Source organism: Panthera onca, chromosome E2 (assembly GCF_046562875.1).
Source record: "Panthera onca isolate mPanOnc1 chromosome E2, mPanOnc1 haplotype 2, whole genome shotgun sequence".
Classification (NCBI taxonomy): domain Eukaryota; kingdom Metazoa; phylum Chordata; class Mammalia; order Carnivora; family Felidae; genus Panthera; species Panthera onca.
This window is the reverse complement of record NC_138353.1, coordinates 475,078-494,073: the sequence shown is the minus strand read 5'-3', so window position 1 is coordinate 494,073 and position 18,996 is coordinate 475,078. Positions and strand designations below refer to the sequence as shown.

The 18,996-nt window shown below is 52.9% G+C and overlaps 1 protein-coding gene across 4 annotated transcripts; it reads right to left on the bottom strand.

The window, feature by feature from the left end:
- Positions 1 to 4,342: 4,342 nt before the first annotated feature.
- ZSCAN18 (zinc finger and SCAN domain containing 18) lies at positions 4,343 to 18,091 on the bottom strand. Of its 4 annotated transcripts, XM_060652537.3 has the most exons (8): positions 17,997 to 18,034; positions 16,627 to 16,657; positions 11,929 to 12,410; positions 11,289 to 11,351; positions 10,147 to 10,238; positions 9,008 to 9,107; positions 7,570 to 7,662; positions 4,343 to 6,328 (listed from the first exon to the last, which is right to left on the bottom strand). In XM_060652537.3, the coding sequence occupies exons 3-8, from the start codon at positions 12,329 to 12,331 to the stop codon at positions 5,586 to 5,588; spliced, it is 1,494 nt and encodes a 497-aa protein (XP_060508520.1). In that variant the 5' UTR covers positions 12,332 to 12,410; positions 16,627 to 16,657; positions 17,997 to 18,034; the 3' UTR covers positions 4,343 to 5,585. The 4 variants fall into 4 exon arrangements, with proteins under 4 accessions (XP_060508520.1, XP_060508517.1, XP_060508518.1 ...); XM_060652534.3 differs by lacking the exon at positions 16,627 to 16,657 and having other exon boundaries at positions 17,997 to 18,091; XM_060652535.3 differs by lacking the exon at positions 16,627 to 16,657 and having other exon boundaries at positions 11,929 to 12,459; positions 17,997 to 18,086.
- Between the last annotated feature and the right edge of the window lie 905 nt (positions 18,092 to 18,996).

The following is an 18,996-nucleotide window of genomic DNA, read 5'->3' as shown; positions in this document are numbered from 1 at the left end:
TTTCTCTGCCCCTCCCCAACTGGTGCTTTGTCTCTATCTCTCAAAAATACATAAACATTAAGAAAAAAAAAACACGTTCCCACCACCAGGAGGCCACCGTGTGGTCAGGATGTCCACGCCAGGTAAGCTCCATGTATGGGCTCCAGTGAGCAGTCCTAGCCCACGAGCTTCCCAGCTGCATCAGGCGTGCAAGGGTGACTCAAACCCCACAGTTTTCAAGGTACCTCAGACTTCAAGTTCCCAGCCGAGGTCTCACACATGGTGAAGCAAAGACAAGCCATCCCTGCTGTGCCCTTTCCGAATTACTGATCCGCTGAATCTGTGAGCAAAACAAGATGGTAGTGTTCCATGGCCTTTCTTCTGCACACATGTGGTGAAAGAGAAATTGCTGCTGCCTCCTTCTTACGAGATCAGTCCTGTGGGATGAGGGCCCGATGTTTATGACCTCATTTAACCCTAATTACCTCCCTGTAGGCCCTATCCCCAAATACAGTCACACTGAGGGTTAGGACTTAAGTGTATAAATTTGGGGTGGGGGGGGGTGCAATTCAATCTGTAACAGAAGGCATTTAAGCATCTTCTTGCCATTGAAATTTATTCCCATCTGGCCAGTTTTCCATTTATGGGATTTACCTTTCCCTAACCCTTTGACCATTCATCCTCAGCCACCCTGTGGAAGTTAGCCATGAACTCCATTCCATTCTTAGTGCCCGTGCACCTCGGGCTCTCCCTAGCTCTCCAGGTGTCTTATGTCCATTCCGAGTCCTGGCTCAGGGCTCCATGATCTATACACTTTCCAGCCCTCCCAACTCCATTGGAGAGACCAAGGCCACCTTCTTGTGTTTCCCGATTGCTGCACCTTTCTCAATGGGCCACCCCTTTGGGTGGGAAACCCTCAGCACAGATCCAAAGCCCCTAAAGCCTGAACTAACCCAGCTTCCTCTGAGATAAACAGTGGGAACATCTGGCCATATTTGTGTCTTTCTGTAGAATAAATCACCCATTTGTGTGTTCCACTATGTCTTGCTCAGGATGGTGATGGCAAGGGAACAGCAAACAAATCCTGACATCATTTCAGTAGTTTTGTTTTTTGTAGTGGTTTGAGAAAAGCAATTCTGAAGTGATTTTTAGAGGTATTTTAGGACTTAGCGTTTTAAAAAATATTTTAGAGAGCACCTGTGAGGAAGGAAGAGGGTGGGGGGGAGGGATAATCTTCAGCAGGCTCCACGTTCAGTGCAGAGCCCACTGTAGGGCTCAATCTCACAACCCTGGGATCATGACCTGAACTGAAATCAAGAGTCACACACTCAACCGAGCCACCCAGGTGCCCCAGGACTTAGCATTTTTTAAAAAAAATTTTAGGGGTGCCTGGGTGGCTCAGTCGGTTAAGCGTCCAACTTCAGCTCAGGTCACGATCTCGCGGTCCGTGAGTTCGAGCCCCGCGTCGGGCTCTGGGCTAATGGCTCAGAGCCTGGAGCCTGCTTCAGATTCTGTGTCTCCCTCTCTCTCTGCCCCTCCCCCGTTCATGCTCTGTCTCTCTGTCCCAAAAATAAATAAACGTTAAAAAAAATTTTTTTTTTTAATTTTAATGTTGGGGTGCCTGGGTGGCTCAGTCGGTTAGGCGTCCGACTTCGGCTCAGGTAATGATCTCACAGCTCGTGAGTTCGAGCCCTACGTTGGGCTCTGTGCTGACAGCTCAGAGCCTGGAGCCTGCTTCGGATTTTGTGTGTGTCTCTCTCTCTACCCCTCGTCTGCTCATGCTGTCTCTCTCTGTCTCAAAAATAAATAAACATCAAAAAATTTTTAAAAAATTTTTAATGCTTATTTATTTTTGAGACAGAGACAGAGTGCGAGTGGGGGAAGGGCAGAAAGAGGGAGACACAGAATCTGAAGCAGGCTGCAGGATCCAAGCTGTCAGCATAGAGCCCGACATGGGGTTTGAACCCACGAACCACAAGATCATGACCTGAGCCAAACTTGGACACCCAACCCACTGAACCACTCAGGTGTCCCAGGTCTTAGCATATTAACAAATGTGTTGATTTTAGGATTCGCACTATTGACATAAAAATATAGGGGAGTAGTAGATTGAAAATGGAGGTATTGCTGTATATGTATGTGTATATGCATGCATACGGGCACACATACATTTTTGTGTGTAGCTGTGTGTCTATTTTATGTGCCTATGGTTCCTAGCTCACCAGAAAATACCCTACTAGCAATGAATACACCTGCCACTCAGATTTGGTCTCAAAGAAGCCACACTAAAAAGAGCCAGTTCTTTGGAACTAGAGGAATGGCTGATCTCAGGGTAGAAACAATTTGGGCTTGGAACATCTTACTATACTAAAGAAAAAGGAATTGTTCAAACAATGATGGAGGGGGCACCTGGGTGGCTCTGCTGGTTAAGAGTCCGACTTCAGCTCAGGTCATGATCTCTCGGTACAGGAGTTTGAGCCCCGCATTGGGCTCTGTGCTGACAGCTCGCAGCCTGGAGCCTACTTCACATTCTGGGACTCCCTATCTCTCTGCCCCTCCCCCGCTCACACTCTGTCTCTCGCTCTCTCAAAAATAAACAAACATTTAGGGGCGCCTGGGTGGCGCAGTCGGTTAAGCGTCCGACTTCAGCCAGGTCACGATCTCGCGGTCCGTGAGTTCGAGCCCCGCGTCGGGCTCTGGGCTGATGGCTCGGAGCCTGGAGCCTGTTTCCGATTCTGTGTCTCCCTCTCTCTCTGCCCCTCCCCCGTTCATGCTCTGTCTCTCTCTGTCCCAAAAATAAATAAAAAAAAAAAAAAATAAACAAACATTTAAATAAATTTATTTTTTATTTTTTATTTTTTATTTTTGGGACAGAGAGAGACAGAGCATGAACGGGGGATGGGCAGAGAGAGAGGGAGACACAGAATCGGAAACAGGCTCCAGGCTCCGAGCCATCAGCCCAGAGCCCGACGCGGGGCTCGAACTCACGGACCGCGAGATCGTGACCTGGCTGAAGTCGGACGCTTAACCGACTGCGCCACCCAGGCGCCCCAATAAATTTTTTTTTTTTTAATCATGAAGGCATGTTACAGGGATGTAGGAGCCTTCTTGAAGGGACTCTCCCTGGCCACATCTGGGACAACCGGAGCACGAAAATTACCAAGGACAGCAATACATAATAAAACTTGAAAAAACACTGAAAAAACAGAAATCCCTAAGTCCATCCTGATAGTAAAGACAAATAAATGGGAGAGAAAGGAGGGTGTTGGCTATGCAGCAGAATGTCCAGGGCTGGCTGGTAATGCCACGGAAGGAGGGCTGGTGTCAGATAACCAGTATTTTGCACCATCTGGCAAAAATCATCAATGGAGGATGCCCCTGGGGCTGGGGGGGAGGGTGGCATTTTGGTGAGAAGCAGGGTATTTGCGTTATCTTAAAGTGTCTCCCCACAAATTAAGGGGGAAAAGTAACTCTAAGGTGGAGAAACTGGACAGCACTTTGAGCAAAGGAATCATCAGCAACAGTAGGAATGTGGACCTCAGGCACTCCCAGGTGTGTCCCAGGTGTGTGTATGGGGGGCAGGGGCCCACGATCACAGGCAAGCAAGGGAAGATGTTCACATAGGTAGGGGTTGGACGACTTTTATTATTTTTGTGTCTCTTCTACAAGTTTGAAATTATTTCCAAATAGAAATATGAAAATATAAACAAAAAAGGCATCGACATCTAGCTGTGCACTAAAGGAAACCTCAGATAGGAAACAAACAGGATAGAGAGCTGGGCTTTCTGATAATGAAGGACCCATCAGTGGCCCTGAAGCTCATGCAAGACGCACCCCCAGGGGTTACCGCTCTGTGGCGGGAGAGGCATGCTCATGGGTTAGGCTGGGAACAAGAGTTCAGAGAGCAAATATAAATATATACATATATGTGTGCGTGTGTATGTGTGTGTGCGTGTGTGTATATATGTATATGTGTGTGTATATATATATATATATATATATATATATATGTATGTATTTAATTATTACCAGAGTCACACTCAGTTCAGGATGGGGGTGAGAGGGAGACAGGCGAAGAGGGTAACTGAGCTCGGTGACTGTAACAGAGACAGGCACCTCATACACAGTCCCAGACCCTTTCATGTGACTGAGGCCATGAGATCATGTCTCCAAGTACACACGAGTGGAAGTGATGTGTGTCATCTCCCAACCGAGCAAGTATGGCCTTCCCCACATGCTCCAAGGGGCCAGTGGAGAACAGAGCCACTACAGGGACAGAGCCTGGATCCCCAAATCACCACACAGAGCATAGTCCCCCTCGCTTCCACACACAAGCAACAGCAACAAACACAAGACTGTCATGTGAGTGAAGAAATAAATCCTTTATTAGGTTAAGCATCTATGATTCGGGCATCATTACAACAGACTGCCTGCTCAAACACCATGACAGAAAGAGGCACCAGTTAACCTACAAGAAGCATTAAGTTTATGCTCAGGCAACAGAAGCAATGCTCTAATCTGAGATCAAATGCAAAAATCAAAAGATCACCTTATGTAGCCCAAAGAATTAAGTTTCCACTTGCCCAGGCAGATACACCTCATCAACCCTTATTAGTGTTTTCAACCTGCTTTGATCATGACCCTCCACCCTGAGTAAGAAATACATCTTACATTGCAACCGGGTCTCATGTTTAGATATACAGCTGAAAATTTTCACAGAACAGTATTTGCCTTTACAGCCGGAGGATGAATTTTTACTTAATTCTACTGATTTGCAATGCTGGTGACCGTCCACTAATTTGATTTCACAATTCAACCGGGTCTCATATTTAGATATATAGCTGAGAAGTTTCACAAAACAATATTTGCCTTTACTACACGACGAATTTTTACTTAATTCTACTGATTTGCAATGATGGCGACCGTCCACTAATTTGGTTTCACAATTCACTAGTAGGCTGAGACGCACGGTTTGAAAGCACTGCGTTACCAGGCTCCACGCATTTTTGTGATCTTTGTAAAGCCACTCCACACATGTAGACACGTGCTTAACTAGGAAACAATTTGCTATTGAGGATTCAGAAGTGAACTTGGTATCAGGTGTTTACGAAAAGACCAAACAGCTTGAGCAGAAGCCCTGGGGAGCTTGAACAAGGGGAACAGAGACAAAGCTGACTTCAGCAAGAGCCGGCGGATCACACACTTTAAGGCAACTCTACACTTTGCACAATGACAAATGTTCCAATGTGTGGGTGGTGCTAAAATGGCTACGGAAGAAAGGGGAATATTCTTTCACACCGGATAGCTCGTGCTTGCACATGGGCATCTGCATGGGTGTGTTTACAAGGAGACAAGGGCTTCCCGTGGGCCCTTCTGGGTTCTAAGTGCTTTAGCCACGTTAGCTCATTTAGAGAACAGACAGCCTTACATCCACACAGATACTGCAGGAAGCCACGCAAGGGTTTCAAAGCAGCGGATACATTGCTAGGGAAATCTGGCAGGCAAGATTGCCCTCTAGGGACACAAACCTGGGCAGGCAAGGCTGTCTCTAGGGACACAAACCTGGGAGGCAAGACTGGCCTCTAGGGACCCTACAGCAAAGCAGCTCATCGCTGAGCCTCAGGCTGCACAGGGAAAATATCACCTGCCACACACCCCGGGAGCCCACGGAGCCTCCCGCCAGCACGGGCACCACACGCAGCAGGGTGGGGTCCCAGGGCCCACCCCAGCGCGTAGCCTTTCTCCTTCTCGTGGGTCTTCTGATGCTCGGCCAGGGCCAGGCTGAAGTGGAAGGTCTTCCAGCAGCCCTGGCACGCATACAGCTTCCTGCCACTGTGGCTCCGGAGATGGTCAATGAAATGTGAGATCCACGCAAAGGTCTCCCCACACTCGCTGCACGCGTAGGGCTTCCCTCGGGACAGCCCAGGCTCATCGGCAGCAGAGCAACTCGCGCCCGGGGACCCTGCGCCGAGGCCAGATGCAGCGGGCTCCTTCACATGGCGCTGCTGGGGGTGGCTCATGCTGGAGACAGGCTCAGGGCCCTGCCCGCCCACATCCTTCGAGTGGGGCCTTTTTCTTCCAAGGCCTTGGCGTGGGGCAGCTGGAGCTACAGGCACAGTAGGGCTCTCCCCTGCTGTGCCCCTGTCCTGGGCTGGCTCCCGGATGACTGACTGCCTCTGGGCTCTGGGGACAGGGCTTGGTTCCCTCTCCTGAGGTTCCAGAACCTTCTGCGGCTGCTCTTCCTCCTCCGGAGCAGCACCCGTCAAGGGGCAAACGAGAATTTCCCTTGTGATCCTCTCCATCAGCGTCTCGCACATGCTCTCTTTACTTTCCTGCCACCTCCTATCCCCTAAAACAAGGTCACGGTGTGAGCAGTCCCACCTCCCAGGGCTCAGAGAAGCAAGCTGCCATGTGAGCGGGACACCTAACAAAAGGTGTGGGCTGGGGGCTGTGAAGATGGACAGGATGGAAAGCCGAGCAAGGGGGAAGCGGGTGAGGATGTGAGAGGGCTTTGCGTGCACACCATCAGTCAATACCCTCCACAAACCCAGGGGCAATGGGTTCAAACAAAATCACTCAGAAGACTGCCGTGCGTCCCCATGTGCTTTCCCTTTTCTGGCACTCCCTGAGCTCACGACTGCCCACCTGCTGGCACTCCCGGCCTGTCTTGCAGCCGAAGTGGCCACGTGAGCAAGCTATGGTCAATGGGATGGATGCACAAGTGTAAGGTTTGTGGAGGGGCTTCCTCCTTCCTGCAGCTGTGGATGTGGGAGCCACAGCAGCCATCCCAAACCGCACGAGAGCAGACACTGGCAATGCAGCCATGAGCTGGAGGGAGCCTGCATCCCTCACCAGGAGGGGCCAAATAATCCCCTATGTGGTAACTAACGTGTTACAATGGCAGCCCCCAATGAAGCCGGTCTCCTGGGATTTGGGCCCTTGGGGAGTACCCCCTCCCCCACATGCACAGACATACAAACCATGCACATTGGCTTGGCCACATGACCTACTATGGTCCACAGGACATTAAGCATGCATGACAGAAACAAAGATTTAAAAAGCACCTGCACAATGGTGCCTCCCCTCCTGGAATGCTCCAGAACTCAAATGCCATGCCATGACGAAACTCAAACTAACTACTTGGAGGGGCAACATGGAGAACGCAGGTTGACAGCCTCAGCTGAGCTGCCTGGCAAGAGCCAGCACTAACCGCCGCTGGTGTGAGTGAGACCGCCAGGGACATTCCAGCCCAGCCAAGCTTCCTGATGACTGTGGCTGTGTATGCGGCCCAGCAACCAGCAAAGGGAGCATAACAGACGCCCATCCCATCCCAGTCCATCCACAGGATCATAACCACCAACACTGCTGTTGTTTAGGAGACTGAGTTTGGGGGCCGTTTGTGACACAGCTAAAGATTGTTAGAACAGCTGGATTCCTGCCTCCTGCTCTGACACTGGGGTGGGGGGCGGCCAAGGTACAGGACAGGTGGTGGGAGAAGAGCGAGATCAAAGTTGAGGAGCTGTGGGGAGCTTCCACCAGCCTTGGAAAGGTGCCCCTCTACCCCAGCCCCGCCACGGTTTCGGGCCTCACCTGAGAAGCTGCCTTCCGGTGGTTCAGCTTCAACCAACCGAAGCTCCTCTGTCTCCAGCCTGCAGGTGTCATCAGGCTGGGCGAGCTGGTACCCTGAGTGCGATCAAAACACACAAAAACAGAGAGAGACACTGAAGCCAGAGTAGAAAGCAGCCAATGATGCGCCTCAAGCCCCATGGGCTGGCCAGGAAGGGCAGCAGGGCCTCTGCCCTGGGCACCGTCCTTTCCTCTGCCCTGGACACTCACCGAAGCTGCCTCACTCAGAGCCCTGGAGTGCTGGGGGTTCCAAGAACACTGGGGAAGGGGTGAAGAAGAGGGCCTACCGAGACAGAGCCAGACAGCCAACAGGGAAGTGGGGGAATTCAATGGAGAGCAAAGTAAGAGAAGAACATAAAACTACAACCACAAAGAGCTCAGACGTCTGTGTTGGCGCCTGTGTTGTGGGCGACGATGTCCACTCAAGAGAGAAGAGCCATGAAGGCCAAGAGGCTCCATCTGTGTACCAAGGACGATAGTAAAGTTGACGACTGGTGCCAGGAGGCCTTTCCACATTCGGAAGCTTTGGGTCCTACGAGCAGGGGCTGCAAACTCAAAACCCCAGGGCTGTGGCAGAACTCAACCCTGTACAGTGAGAAGGGTGGGGCCAAGGTGGGGACACAGGCAAATTCATTCACCGTCAAATTTGTTCAAAACGCTGTGGGGCCTCAAGGCGCCTGGGTGGCTCAGTCGGTTTAAGGGTCTGACTTTGGCTCAGGTCATGATCTCATGGTTCGTGGGTTCGAACCCCACACCGGGCGCTCTGCTGTAAGCACGGAGCCTGCTTCGGATCCTCTGTCTCCCTCTCTCTGCCCTTTCCCCACCAGCATGTGTGCACTCTTTCTCTCAACATAAACATTGGGGTGCCTGGTCATGATCTCACGGTTCGTGGGTTTGAGCCCTGTGTGTCAGGCTCTGTGCTGGCAGCTCAGAGCCTGGAGCCTGCTTTGGATTCTGTGTCTCCCTATCTCTCTGCCCCTCCCCTGACCTCACTATCTCTCAAAAATAAACATTAAAATGTTTTTTAATAAATAAGCAAATATTACAAAAACAAACACTGGGGGGGGCGGGGCGCCTGGGTGGCTCAGTCAGTTCAGCATCCGACTTTGGCCCAGGTCACAATATTGTGGTTTGTGAGTTTGAGCCCTGCGTCAGTACTTGGAGCCTGGAGCCTGCTTCTGATTCTGTGTCTCCCTGTCTCTCTGCTCCTCCCCTGTTCACGCTCTGTCTCCCTTTCTCTCTCTCTCTCTCTCCCTCTCTCTCAAAAATAAACATTAAAAAAAACAAAACAAAAAACACTGTGGGGCCGTAACCAACGCTCCATGTGGGAGTCGGAATCCCCTAGGCCAATCCTCTTGGAAGAGGACAGGTACAGCATTAGGCTGTGGGGGACAAGTCTCACCCCACAGGAGCAGTTTCCGGAAGGTCTTCAGGTTCTCCTCTGCCGGGTCCAGGTGGCCCCATTCCCCCAGGTACAGGGGCATCTCCGGAAATGTCAACTTCTGAAACGGCAGCACCACCACGGCTGAGACTTCCCGTCCAGAGGGAGGGTGGACCCTCAGTCCCACGATCACAGTGAGCACAACGGGGGTGGCACCATCCTGGGGGGTTCTCACCCACCACCTAGCAGGGCCTGGACCCAGATCCCAGGTTAACACGGGGGCTGGGTTTCTTCGCCTCAGCACTATGGACTTTCTTCTGGCAGGACCAACCCCGGGCACTGCAGGGTGTTTCCCAGCCTCTTCCTCTGGGTATTAGCAGCACCTCCTCCCCCAGCCAAATACTGACAACTAAAGCTGTCTCCAGATGTCACCAAATGTCCCCCAGAGGGCAAAACCCCAACATCTCTTATCTCCTCCATCCCTGCCTGGGCCCCAGGCCGGCACCCAGGGGACAGGGGGACCAGGACAGCCATGCTTACTGCCCTTAGGAGAAGCAGTCACCCATGACAAAGGCCACAGAGGAGACAAGTGCGCCATGGGCCCCACGAGGGCTGGGAGATGTGTCCACCGGGCAGGGGAAAGGGCACGACCAGGCCCAGAATGCAGAAGGGGGTACGGCAATGGGGAGGGAACCCTGCAGGACAGGGGCAGCTGGCCTGGCAGGAGGTGAGAAGGAGGCTGTGGTGGCAGGAACAGTGCACTCGCCCAGAGGAGACAACAGAACAGGGCGATGGAAGCAGCTAAAGGGACTGGGGCCTGGGAGTCACCACAAACCAGGTTGGTAGGGGGCTGACAGAAAGGGACCACCTGTCCAACACCCCCAAGGGGGCACTCGGGCCCCTCTGTTCTGATCTCAGAGACCTCTCCTTGCCTTACCCCCACCTCCTCTTGGCTTCCTGGGGAGGGAGCAGCCTAGGTGTGCAGCCCAGGAACCTCAGCCCAGACCCCCTTCTCCTGTGGCTGGGCCCCCATCCCTCCCAGGGCCAGCTGGCAGCATATTAATGACAGGGGCAGGGAGAGAGCCTAATAAGCTAGGGGGACAGCTCCTCCTCCTTGGGGACAGGCCCTGAGAACCCTGGACAAGACAGACCCCACGCACCTTTGGCTCAGCCTTAGCAGGCTTGGGCTGTTCGGGTTTCTTGTCCCCGGCACACCCTTGTTCCAGAAGCACAGGGTCTGGAGCAGGACAGGCTGGTGGAAGGGGACACAGAGCTGAGCAGACTAGTGTCACACAGCTGGGCAGCCCAAGCCAATCAGGGAGACCCCAGGGCCCCCCCGCGCACAGGCCCCAGGAAGAGAGGGAAGAGTTATCAGACTCAGAGGCAGAAGGTCTCAGCGCTCATGTCACGGTAGGTCTCAAGCTCAAGGGACCCTACAATTGTCCTCAGGTGACACAGCAGAGTAGCCAAGAAGAAAGCAAAAAGCAGCTCACGGTCAACAGTGGCTTTCTAATGAAAGCCCACAAAGCTGGTAACACTTTTCTACCAGTTAGATTGGTAGAAATCTTAAAAAGCAATGACACAATACGGCCTAGATGTGGGCAAACGGGCTCCTTGTGCACTGGCACCGTATGTGCTACAAAAGTTCGCACGACCACGCAGAAATGTCCTTTGTCCAGTGATCGTGAGGAACCCACCTAAACACAGAAAACATCCACACAAGGCACATGCCTGCGGACGTTTCACGGCGCACGTGTAGAAGAGGCAGAAACCTGAATGGCCGTAAACCCCAACTCTAGGCCAAGGAAGGGCGGATCCTGTGAAATGCCAAGAAAGTAAGGAGATGGCGCTGGCCACTGCCTGGATGGGCCTGGGTGGGTGAGACGTTGCTCCACGCAAACAGCCCGAGCTCCAGCACGAGTATGTTGTCTCCAGGGACACTGGCCACAAGCTCTCTCAGGGCTCAGGGCTGAGATGTGGGCGTGTGTTGTGCAAGAGATGAAGGAACACGTGCCAGGGCACACCGTTTGGTTTTAGCTGTGGAGGGCACATGGAGGCGGGGGGAGATTTTCTTTGTACCTCAGTGTTTTTTGGTGTTTATGGTAAAGCATGTACAACCCGCGTAATCTTTGAAGGTTAATTATAAATAGCTGTCGTGTTCACCAGAGCCTACAGGAAGAAGTCAGTTACAGCACAGACTGCCAGACCTTGGCTCCCATGAGAACCTCCGTGGCATCTGCCTCATGCCTTCCCCCAACCAAGCACTGGCCCACACCTGTCCCAGGGCTAACTGGTCACTCACAGACGTTGGGGGCGGCCTGGGTCTCACTGGGCTCCACGTCTTCACCAGTCTTCACGGACCCATCTGGCAACAGAGCAGATGGCAAAGGCTCAGCGAGCTTCCCACGCTGCCCCTCGCTCAGAGCTGTGGACAGCCCCACGGCAGACTCAACAGCATCCCTGTTTATACTCGAGGGGAAGTGAGAGATGTGCTAACAATCACACAGTGAACCTGCAGGGGGTGGGCGCAGACAAGGCTCCAGGACCCCATCACCAGCAGTCCCTCAGGCCCCGCCCTCTGATGTGGTAGAGACTCTGCCCACCCAGCCCCAGCGCAGAAACAGACGCCCAGGACATTTACTGTTTTTAAGGGGCTGGTTCCCCCAGCTTCCTTGTATCTGGAAGGCAGATGTGAGGGCAGGAGCCCAAGCTGCCTTCCCAGCCCATGAGGCAACTCTGGGCAGGGTGGTGGGGCTGAGGAGCTACCCCAGCAGTTCAGGGCTGCTCACCTCTGTGCCTCTTATACACAGGGGAATTCAACTCTCAGGTAAGCCACTGATTGGAGTTTGGGCCCTATGCTGTCAACTTTACCCCTCCCAGGGCTGACCACCTCCCTTCCTATCTCTTCTGTGCTGTGCTCTCCTCTGGGGTGGTGGGCTCACCTGGCTCCTCTAGGGCATCGGCAAGGTCCTTCACCAGGGAGGCTGCCTTCTGGCAGTTCTCAGGATGCTGTGCCACCACTGAGGACCGTACTTTGTCCGGCAGGGCGCTCAGGAACTGCTCCAGCACCAGCAGCTCCAGCATCTGCTCCTTGGAGTGCGCCTCAGGGCGCAGCCACTGGCGGCACAGCTCATACAGCTGGTCCAGGGCCTGGTGGGGCCCTACAGCTTCCTGGTAGATGAAGTTCCGGAAATGCAGGCGGGAGGACTCAAGGTTGGCAGGGACCTCCCCAAGGCCACTCCTGGAGTCCTCTTGCTGGTCCTCAGCTGCTGATCCTAGCATGGGCAGTTCTGGGGGAGCTGGGGAGCTCCTGGGGCTGGCAAACGCCTTCTCCAGCGGCAACATCTTTCCAAACCTACACTGGGAAATGTGACTATCCAGGGATAGGGCACCTGTCGTGGAGGGCAAGTTCACGTAACTGCAGCTGCAAGGGAGAGACACCAGGGATGGCAGGATGCTCTGGGATCTCAGCCCTGCACAGGACAGACAGACATGACTACAGACAGACAATGAGAAGCAAGCCGTGGGGCATCCGGACCCCAACATGGATGAGCTCCTCAGTCCCACCCTCCACACCCAGAGTCCACACAGGTTTCCAAGCAATCTGCTTGTTAAGTATCAGCAGGGTCTTGTATGTGTACAGATAAAAATTAACATAAAATGTTGGAAGTGACAACTCATTTTGTAAGACGGCTATTACCAGGATTAAAAAAAATAAATCAGTCATGATTAGGATAAAGAAAAGTTACAGGACAATCTCACTTTCAAAGATAAAAATTTTAAAACGTTACTAACTTCATTCCAACAACGTATACTCGATGCATGGGATACCATGCCAGATTTGGGTGTATCCCAGACTTCCTTCCACATTTGGGAGGCCTAGGTGCCAGGATTGCTCCTCTTCTTAAGAAAACTAAAAATCCAAAATACAGCTGAACCTTGAACAATACGGGTTTGACCTGCATGGTTCCACTTTAAGGAGCATTTTCTTTATAAATACAGTAAAATACTGTAAATGCATTTTCTCTTCCGTAAAATTTTCTTAACACTTTTTCCCTAACTCACTTTATTGTAAGAACACAGTACATGATATATATAACATACACAACACAGGTTAATCAACTGTTTATGTGATCAGTAAGGCTTCTGGTCAACAGCAGACTATTGGCAGTTAAGTGTTTGGGAAGTCAAAAGTTATATATGGATTTTCGGGTATGCCCTAACCCTCACCTTGTTCAAGGGTCAAATGTAGATCAGTGGACAACCAGCATCTATTTCTGGGAATGACACAGGACTGCAGACCTGGCCTGACCCACCCACAGAACCAGGTGGGAGGCAGAAGTTGACCAGGAGTAGGGAATCGATGGTGCGGGGGAGGGAAGGGACTGTGGTGTTCAGGTCCTGTCAGCATCCTCTCCTCCCCTGGCTGATCCTGATGGGCAGACGCATCACTTGGGAGAAGCTAGATTTGGGGTCTTTAGGTGAAATCTCTTGGTTGTGACCCCTGACAAACACCGAGCAAGCTGAAGGCCAGAAGCCGGCAGGGCCACGGAGGACCAGGCCTCTGGCTGCCAGCTTTGGGCCCACGATGTTCTCACTGGCTATGAGCATCCAGGGACAGAGCTCCAGCTCCTCTCAGAATCTGTGGGGTCTACACTTCTCCCCACACAACCAGAAAACCCTCAGACCCCGCTGGGAGGGAGACACCCCCAAAGAGAAGCGGCACCCAAACCCGGTGGGAATGATCCCCCTGGCTGAACCACAGAAACCAACCATGTTTTCTTCCGAACACGTCTGAGGAATTTAGGAAAATGTGTGTGAGCACAGCTGTGGTGAGGACGTTTCCTCAGCAGTCCTGCTTTTCCAGAGAAAACTCTGCAATGCAGGACCGGGCACTGATGAGCTCCTCCATGGAAAGTGAAGATGCGCTCTGACATTTCACCAGCGCCTGCGGCCCAGGACCTCGGGGCGGTGGGGGTGTCTGACCCCATGTACGTGGACCGGCAAATCCACAGAGATGGAAAGTAGCTCCGTGGCTGCCGGGGGCAGACGAGGGGGTCAGGGTCAGAGCGATGAAAACGTCCTAAAATCAGCTGTGGTGTTGGCTGTACAACTGTGAATATGGGCAAAATCACTGAACTGCACACTTTACACAGGTGATCTCTTTTGGGGTGTCAGTTACATCTAATAAAGCTGCTGGAAAGAGAAGAGGTGGCAGAAACCGAAGCACCCGCCGCTGTCCCCTCCCACAGCCTAGACTGAGTGCACAGTTCCATTTCCCTCAAGGAAGAAAGAGCTCGCCAGGCCACCCTTCCCACCACCCTCCCTTCATGTCCTCCCCTCTGTTCCCTGAGCACAACCCCCTTACCTCCCCCCGCCCTGCTCCCCACAGCAGGCTCTTCTGTGCCAGCCGGGTCTGGGCTGATGGGTCCCCCAGGGAGACCTTCCCTCCACGGCCTGCTCAATTCCTCCCATCCATACCTCCTCACTCCCTCTTCCCTGCCTTCCACCTGCCTCTCCCACTGGAATGTAAACCCCATGACAGCAGGGGTTACTCACTGGCAGGTCTCTGGACAATGACTGGCTCAGCATTTGTTGACTGTAAATTATTTTCATCAAGAGCCTTGCTGGCTGTGCCGAATTTTCATTGGCCACTATCCCTAGGATCGGGGTGGTGATATATTGGGAAGGTAAACCTACAAGTGGGATACCTGGACCACTGGGCCTGTGCTGTGACCCACTACGGCCCACAGGAGGCAGCCTAACTCCTGCCACCCACTATGGCAATGCTCAACAGGGTGGCCCTTCCTCACACCCCCGCACCAGGGCCCTCAGACTACATAATCTGCTCATTTTGCTGCCAGGGTTTTCTCAGGACTGCTTTAGCTCTGTGAGTCAACTGCCTGCTTTTCAGTGGCCATTGTTAAAAAAATTTTTAATGTTTATTTATTTTTGAGAGGGGGAGAGAGAGAGACAGCGTGAGCAGGGAAGGGGCAGAGAGAAAGGGAGACACAGAATCTGAAACAGGCTCCAGGCTCTGAGCTGTCAGCACGGAGTGTGACGCAGGGCTCAAACTCACAAACCATGAGATCATGACCTGAGCCGAAGTCAGACAACCAACTGACTGAGCCACCCAGGCGCTCCTTCAGTGGCCATTTTCTTCCAGCTCCCTTCTATTAAATAATTAAAGTGGTGTCTGTCTGGCCTGGTCTTGCCAGCAGCCTGGTCTGTGACTTATCTTTTCACTTTATGCTCTCTTTTTGCTATACCATAAAGTTCTAATGTTTCTTATTGTCAAATGTGCTTTTTTTCTTCCTAAAAAAGATGTGGAATTCAGAAACTTGTTTATAAGGAGCTTCCTTTGAATTTTTAATTAGAAATGCACTCAAGATTAGAAATGCACTCTTAGGGCACCGGTGGGGCTCAGTCGGCTAAGCATCTGACTCTTGGTTTTGACCCAAGTCATGATCTCATGGTTCATGAGTTCCAGCCCCAGGGTGAACCCTGTATCGGGATCTGTGCTGACAGCGTGGAGCCTGCTTAGGACTCTCTGCTCCTCCCCTGCTTGAGCACACTCTCTCTCTCTCTCAAAATGAATACACTTAATTTTTTTTTTTAAATGCACTCTTGCATTAATTCTGCTAGGGGCCAGGCTGGCAAACGCAGGACAGGTGGTTTCGGTTGAGACAACTCAACTTCGCCTTATGGCTGAAACAGCTAGAGCACCCACATGCCACGGGCCTGCCTGTGTCCCCAAACAACTTCATTACAAAAATGGGCTGCTGGTTGGCCTGTAGGCCAGAGTTTCCCAATCCCAGTTCCAGACTCTAGCTCTTTTAACCATGTTTCTGCCTTTAATCTAGAGCCTCACCTGGCAAGAGGAGTGTGCCAGCTCCAGCCAGTTGGCACGACCACATTTATCCCAACAGGCACAGGATACGTGGGGCTTTGTGTGGTATATGGGCAGATGTGTGGTCACATAAGCAAGTAATTTTGGTTTTCTTAAGATACCACAGGCACGATCATCCTGTGCGGGGCCTATCTCCACAAAGTTAACCAAAGATAACTCACTAATGTGTTCATGCATGGATCTTATCTTCTCTCATCAGAGCCTCACAACCTGGTCATGCTGGTGCAAGGATGACCTTGTTAGGCAGAGGGACCACCAGAACTCCTTCCTGTCTCCAGATTCCTTGAGCGAGGCCATTCCCCATGGCCCAAGTTCCTCTTGGCTCACTCACCAAGCAGACTTTCCCCCATCACACACACATCTCAGGGCCACTCAGGATTTGCCTCAGATGGGGATGGAAATTTCTTGGAGCCCAGACTCCCCCTGCACCCCATGGACATGTCTGAGGTTGATCCTATGAGCCTGGCCCTCCTGGTCCTGGGATGCAGAGGAAGCCAAGGGGGAGGGGGAGGAGGGTGTGGGCAGCTGAGCTGAGAGGTCTCCAAGCACTGTGGGCCTCCTGCAGGCAAATCCCTTTCCCACTGGGCTAAGCAGGGCTCACGCTTAGCTCCCAACTCTTCAGCTCTACCTCCAGGCCCTGCCGTGCCCCCCTTCTCCTCTCCCCACAGTCCCACCTCATGTTACTCAGGACATTCACAGGGTCTCCTGGCATCACCCAATAGTTACTCACCCATTACAAAGGGGCTAAAGGTGCCTTTAGACTGAAAAAAAAAAATGCACATGAAGGGATTATCCTTAACATCTCGGCTGTCCTCTGTGGTCCCTGGCAAGAGCACAAACTCTGGATCCACCCCGGGGCACAGACGGCACGAAAATCAAGCAACCTCATGCACAACTGGCCTGAGCTTCCCCAAAGCCTCAAGGACAGAACTCAAAGGACAGGAACTCACAGACTCAAGGAACGGGCAGAGGAACAGCAGCAATACACATGTGGCCCTGTACCAGGAAAGGAAACTTCTACAGGATGGTTGGGAGGACTGGGGCAATGGGAGGCTAGACCCTGGTATGGAGAAGAGGACTGTGAGGTTGTCCACCTTAGCCTCCAAGGGGTCAGCTCAGCTCAGTACACGTTGTGTCTGTGAGAGAGGAGGGGGGAGGAGGTGGAAAAGGGAGGGGGGAGGAGCCTGACAGAGGGAGAAGGGGAGGAAGTGGGGAACGAGGAGAGAAAAGGGCACAACACGTACAAAATACTAACTGGTGAATCAGACCAAAAGGTATGAAGTTGTAAGGCCTTTCCTTAGAATTTTTCTATAAATTCTTTAATAAAAGGTCTAAAAAACATCCTCAGTCGTCCCCACTCCCCCTTGCGGGCTACTCTCACAGCAGCATCACGGAAACCCACTCTTGCCCTCTCTCTTGGGTCTCTTCGCCCACCAAAGGGACCCTACAGCAGGAGCAGACACTTAATTTAAACTGAAGCCATCCCCAGGTGACTGGGAAGAGTCAGGGCGTCTAAGGGCCTCGAGGATCCCCGGGGCGCAGACAACGCCTCACCCCCAGCCTCACCCCAGGTCCCACCCCCTGGCCCCACCCCCGGCTCCACCCCAGGATTGCTCGGCCCGACCCCTCACTCAGGTGAACGCGCACACTAGAAGAACCTCCGCCTCGTCCCTGCTCCCCCACCGGGACGCCACAGGCTGCCCCTCCCGCCTACTAGGGGCACCCTTAGCCCTTATGTCCCCTCTCGTAACCCCCTCCTTCTACCAGGCCGCAGGACGGTGCCCTTAACCCTTCCCTATTCCCACACCCAAGATGGGTAGCCAGGCCCACGTCTACCTGCGGTCTCTCAGCCCCGCCCCCTCCGACCCATAGGCCTCCCCCACCTCACTTCCACTCCAGGGGCTCCCGGGATCTTCCCCTCCCCCTCCCAGCCTCCCACCCCGGCCCAACCTCCTCCCTTCCCCCTCCGGGGTCGCTCCCTCCCCATCCTCCCCACCACTCCAGGTCACCTCCGAACGCTGCTGCGCTGCGCACACTGGCGGGACCGCTACGATCCGCTCAGGAAAAGCACGGCGTAGCGCACTGCAGAGCCAGACCTACCTCTTGCGTAGCGGTCCCAGGCCGGTTCCAGCCGCCGGGAGCTCGGAGCGATGGCGTCAGCTCAGACTGCGCGTGCGCGCTGGGCCTGCGCGGCGGACTACGACCCCCAGAAGGCAATTGGCCATCCCCCAGGGTTGGGGCGGAGCGAAGATGCAACGGCTGAAAGGACAGCCAATCAGAGGCAGAGCTAGCCTCGCTCAGCATCTCGCCCCCCCGTGCGCCTGCGCCTTTTTCGATCCATAGCAACGCGATAAAACAGGTGGAAGGGGGGGAAAAAAAACAAAAACAGGTGGGGGGGGGGGGGCGGAAAAATACCGCCGGGAGAGACTGAGGCAGTGAGAGACACAGACTAGGAGACACAGCGACAGGGAGTGACAGAAACCAGAGGACCTAGGGCTCCGCATATCCAAAGATGGAGAAATAGGGACAAGGAGTCCCAGAGTATCATAGATGGTGGGATAGAGAGAGGAGGGTAAAGAGACACGGTGAAAGGGAGAAAGATTATGAAGGAGAGGTCATGTGGCTCAGTCTGTTACGCTTCGGACTCTTGGTGCCAGCTCAGATCATGATCTCACGGTTGGTGGGATCGGGCCCCGTGTTGGGCTCAGCACTGAGGGCATGGAGCCTGCTTCAGATTCTCTCAGTACCTCTCTCAAAAAAATAAACTTAAAAAAAAAAAAAAAAGCTCTTTAAATTAAAAGAAAAAAAGGGGGGGGGGGTGGAGGTCCAGGGGCACCTCAGTCAGTAGACCATGCGACTCCATCTTGGGGTCGGGTCGTGAGTTCAAATTCCACATTGGATGTAGAGCCTACTTTTAAAAAAAGAAGGGGAGGTCCAGAGACTGGGAGACTCAGATATGGATAGAGACCCAGAGACAGTGACAGAGTCAGGGACAGACTGAAATAGGTAGACCCACCGTTGGGAAAACAGACCCAAAGACAGGAGACTAAGCTAAGAAGACCCAGGGAAGGTAAAAAGCGGAAACGTGGGGACAACAGAG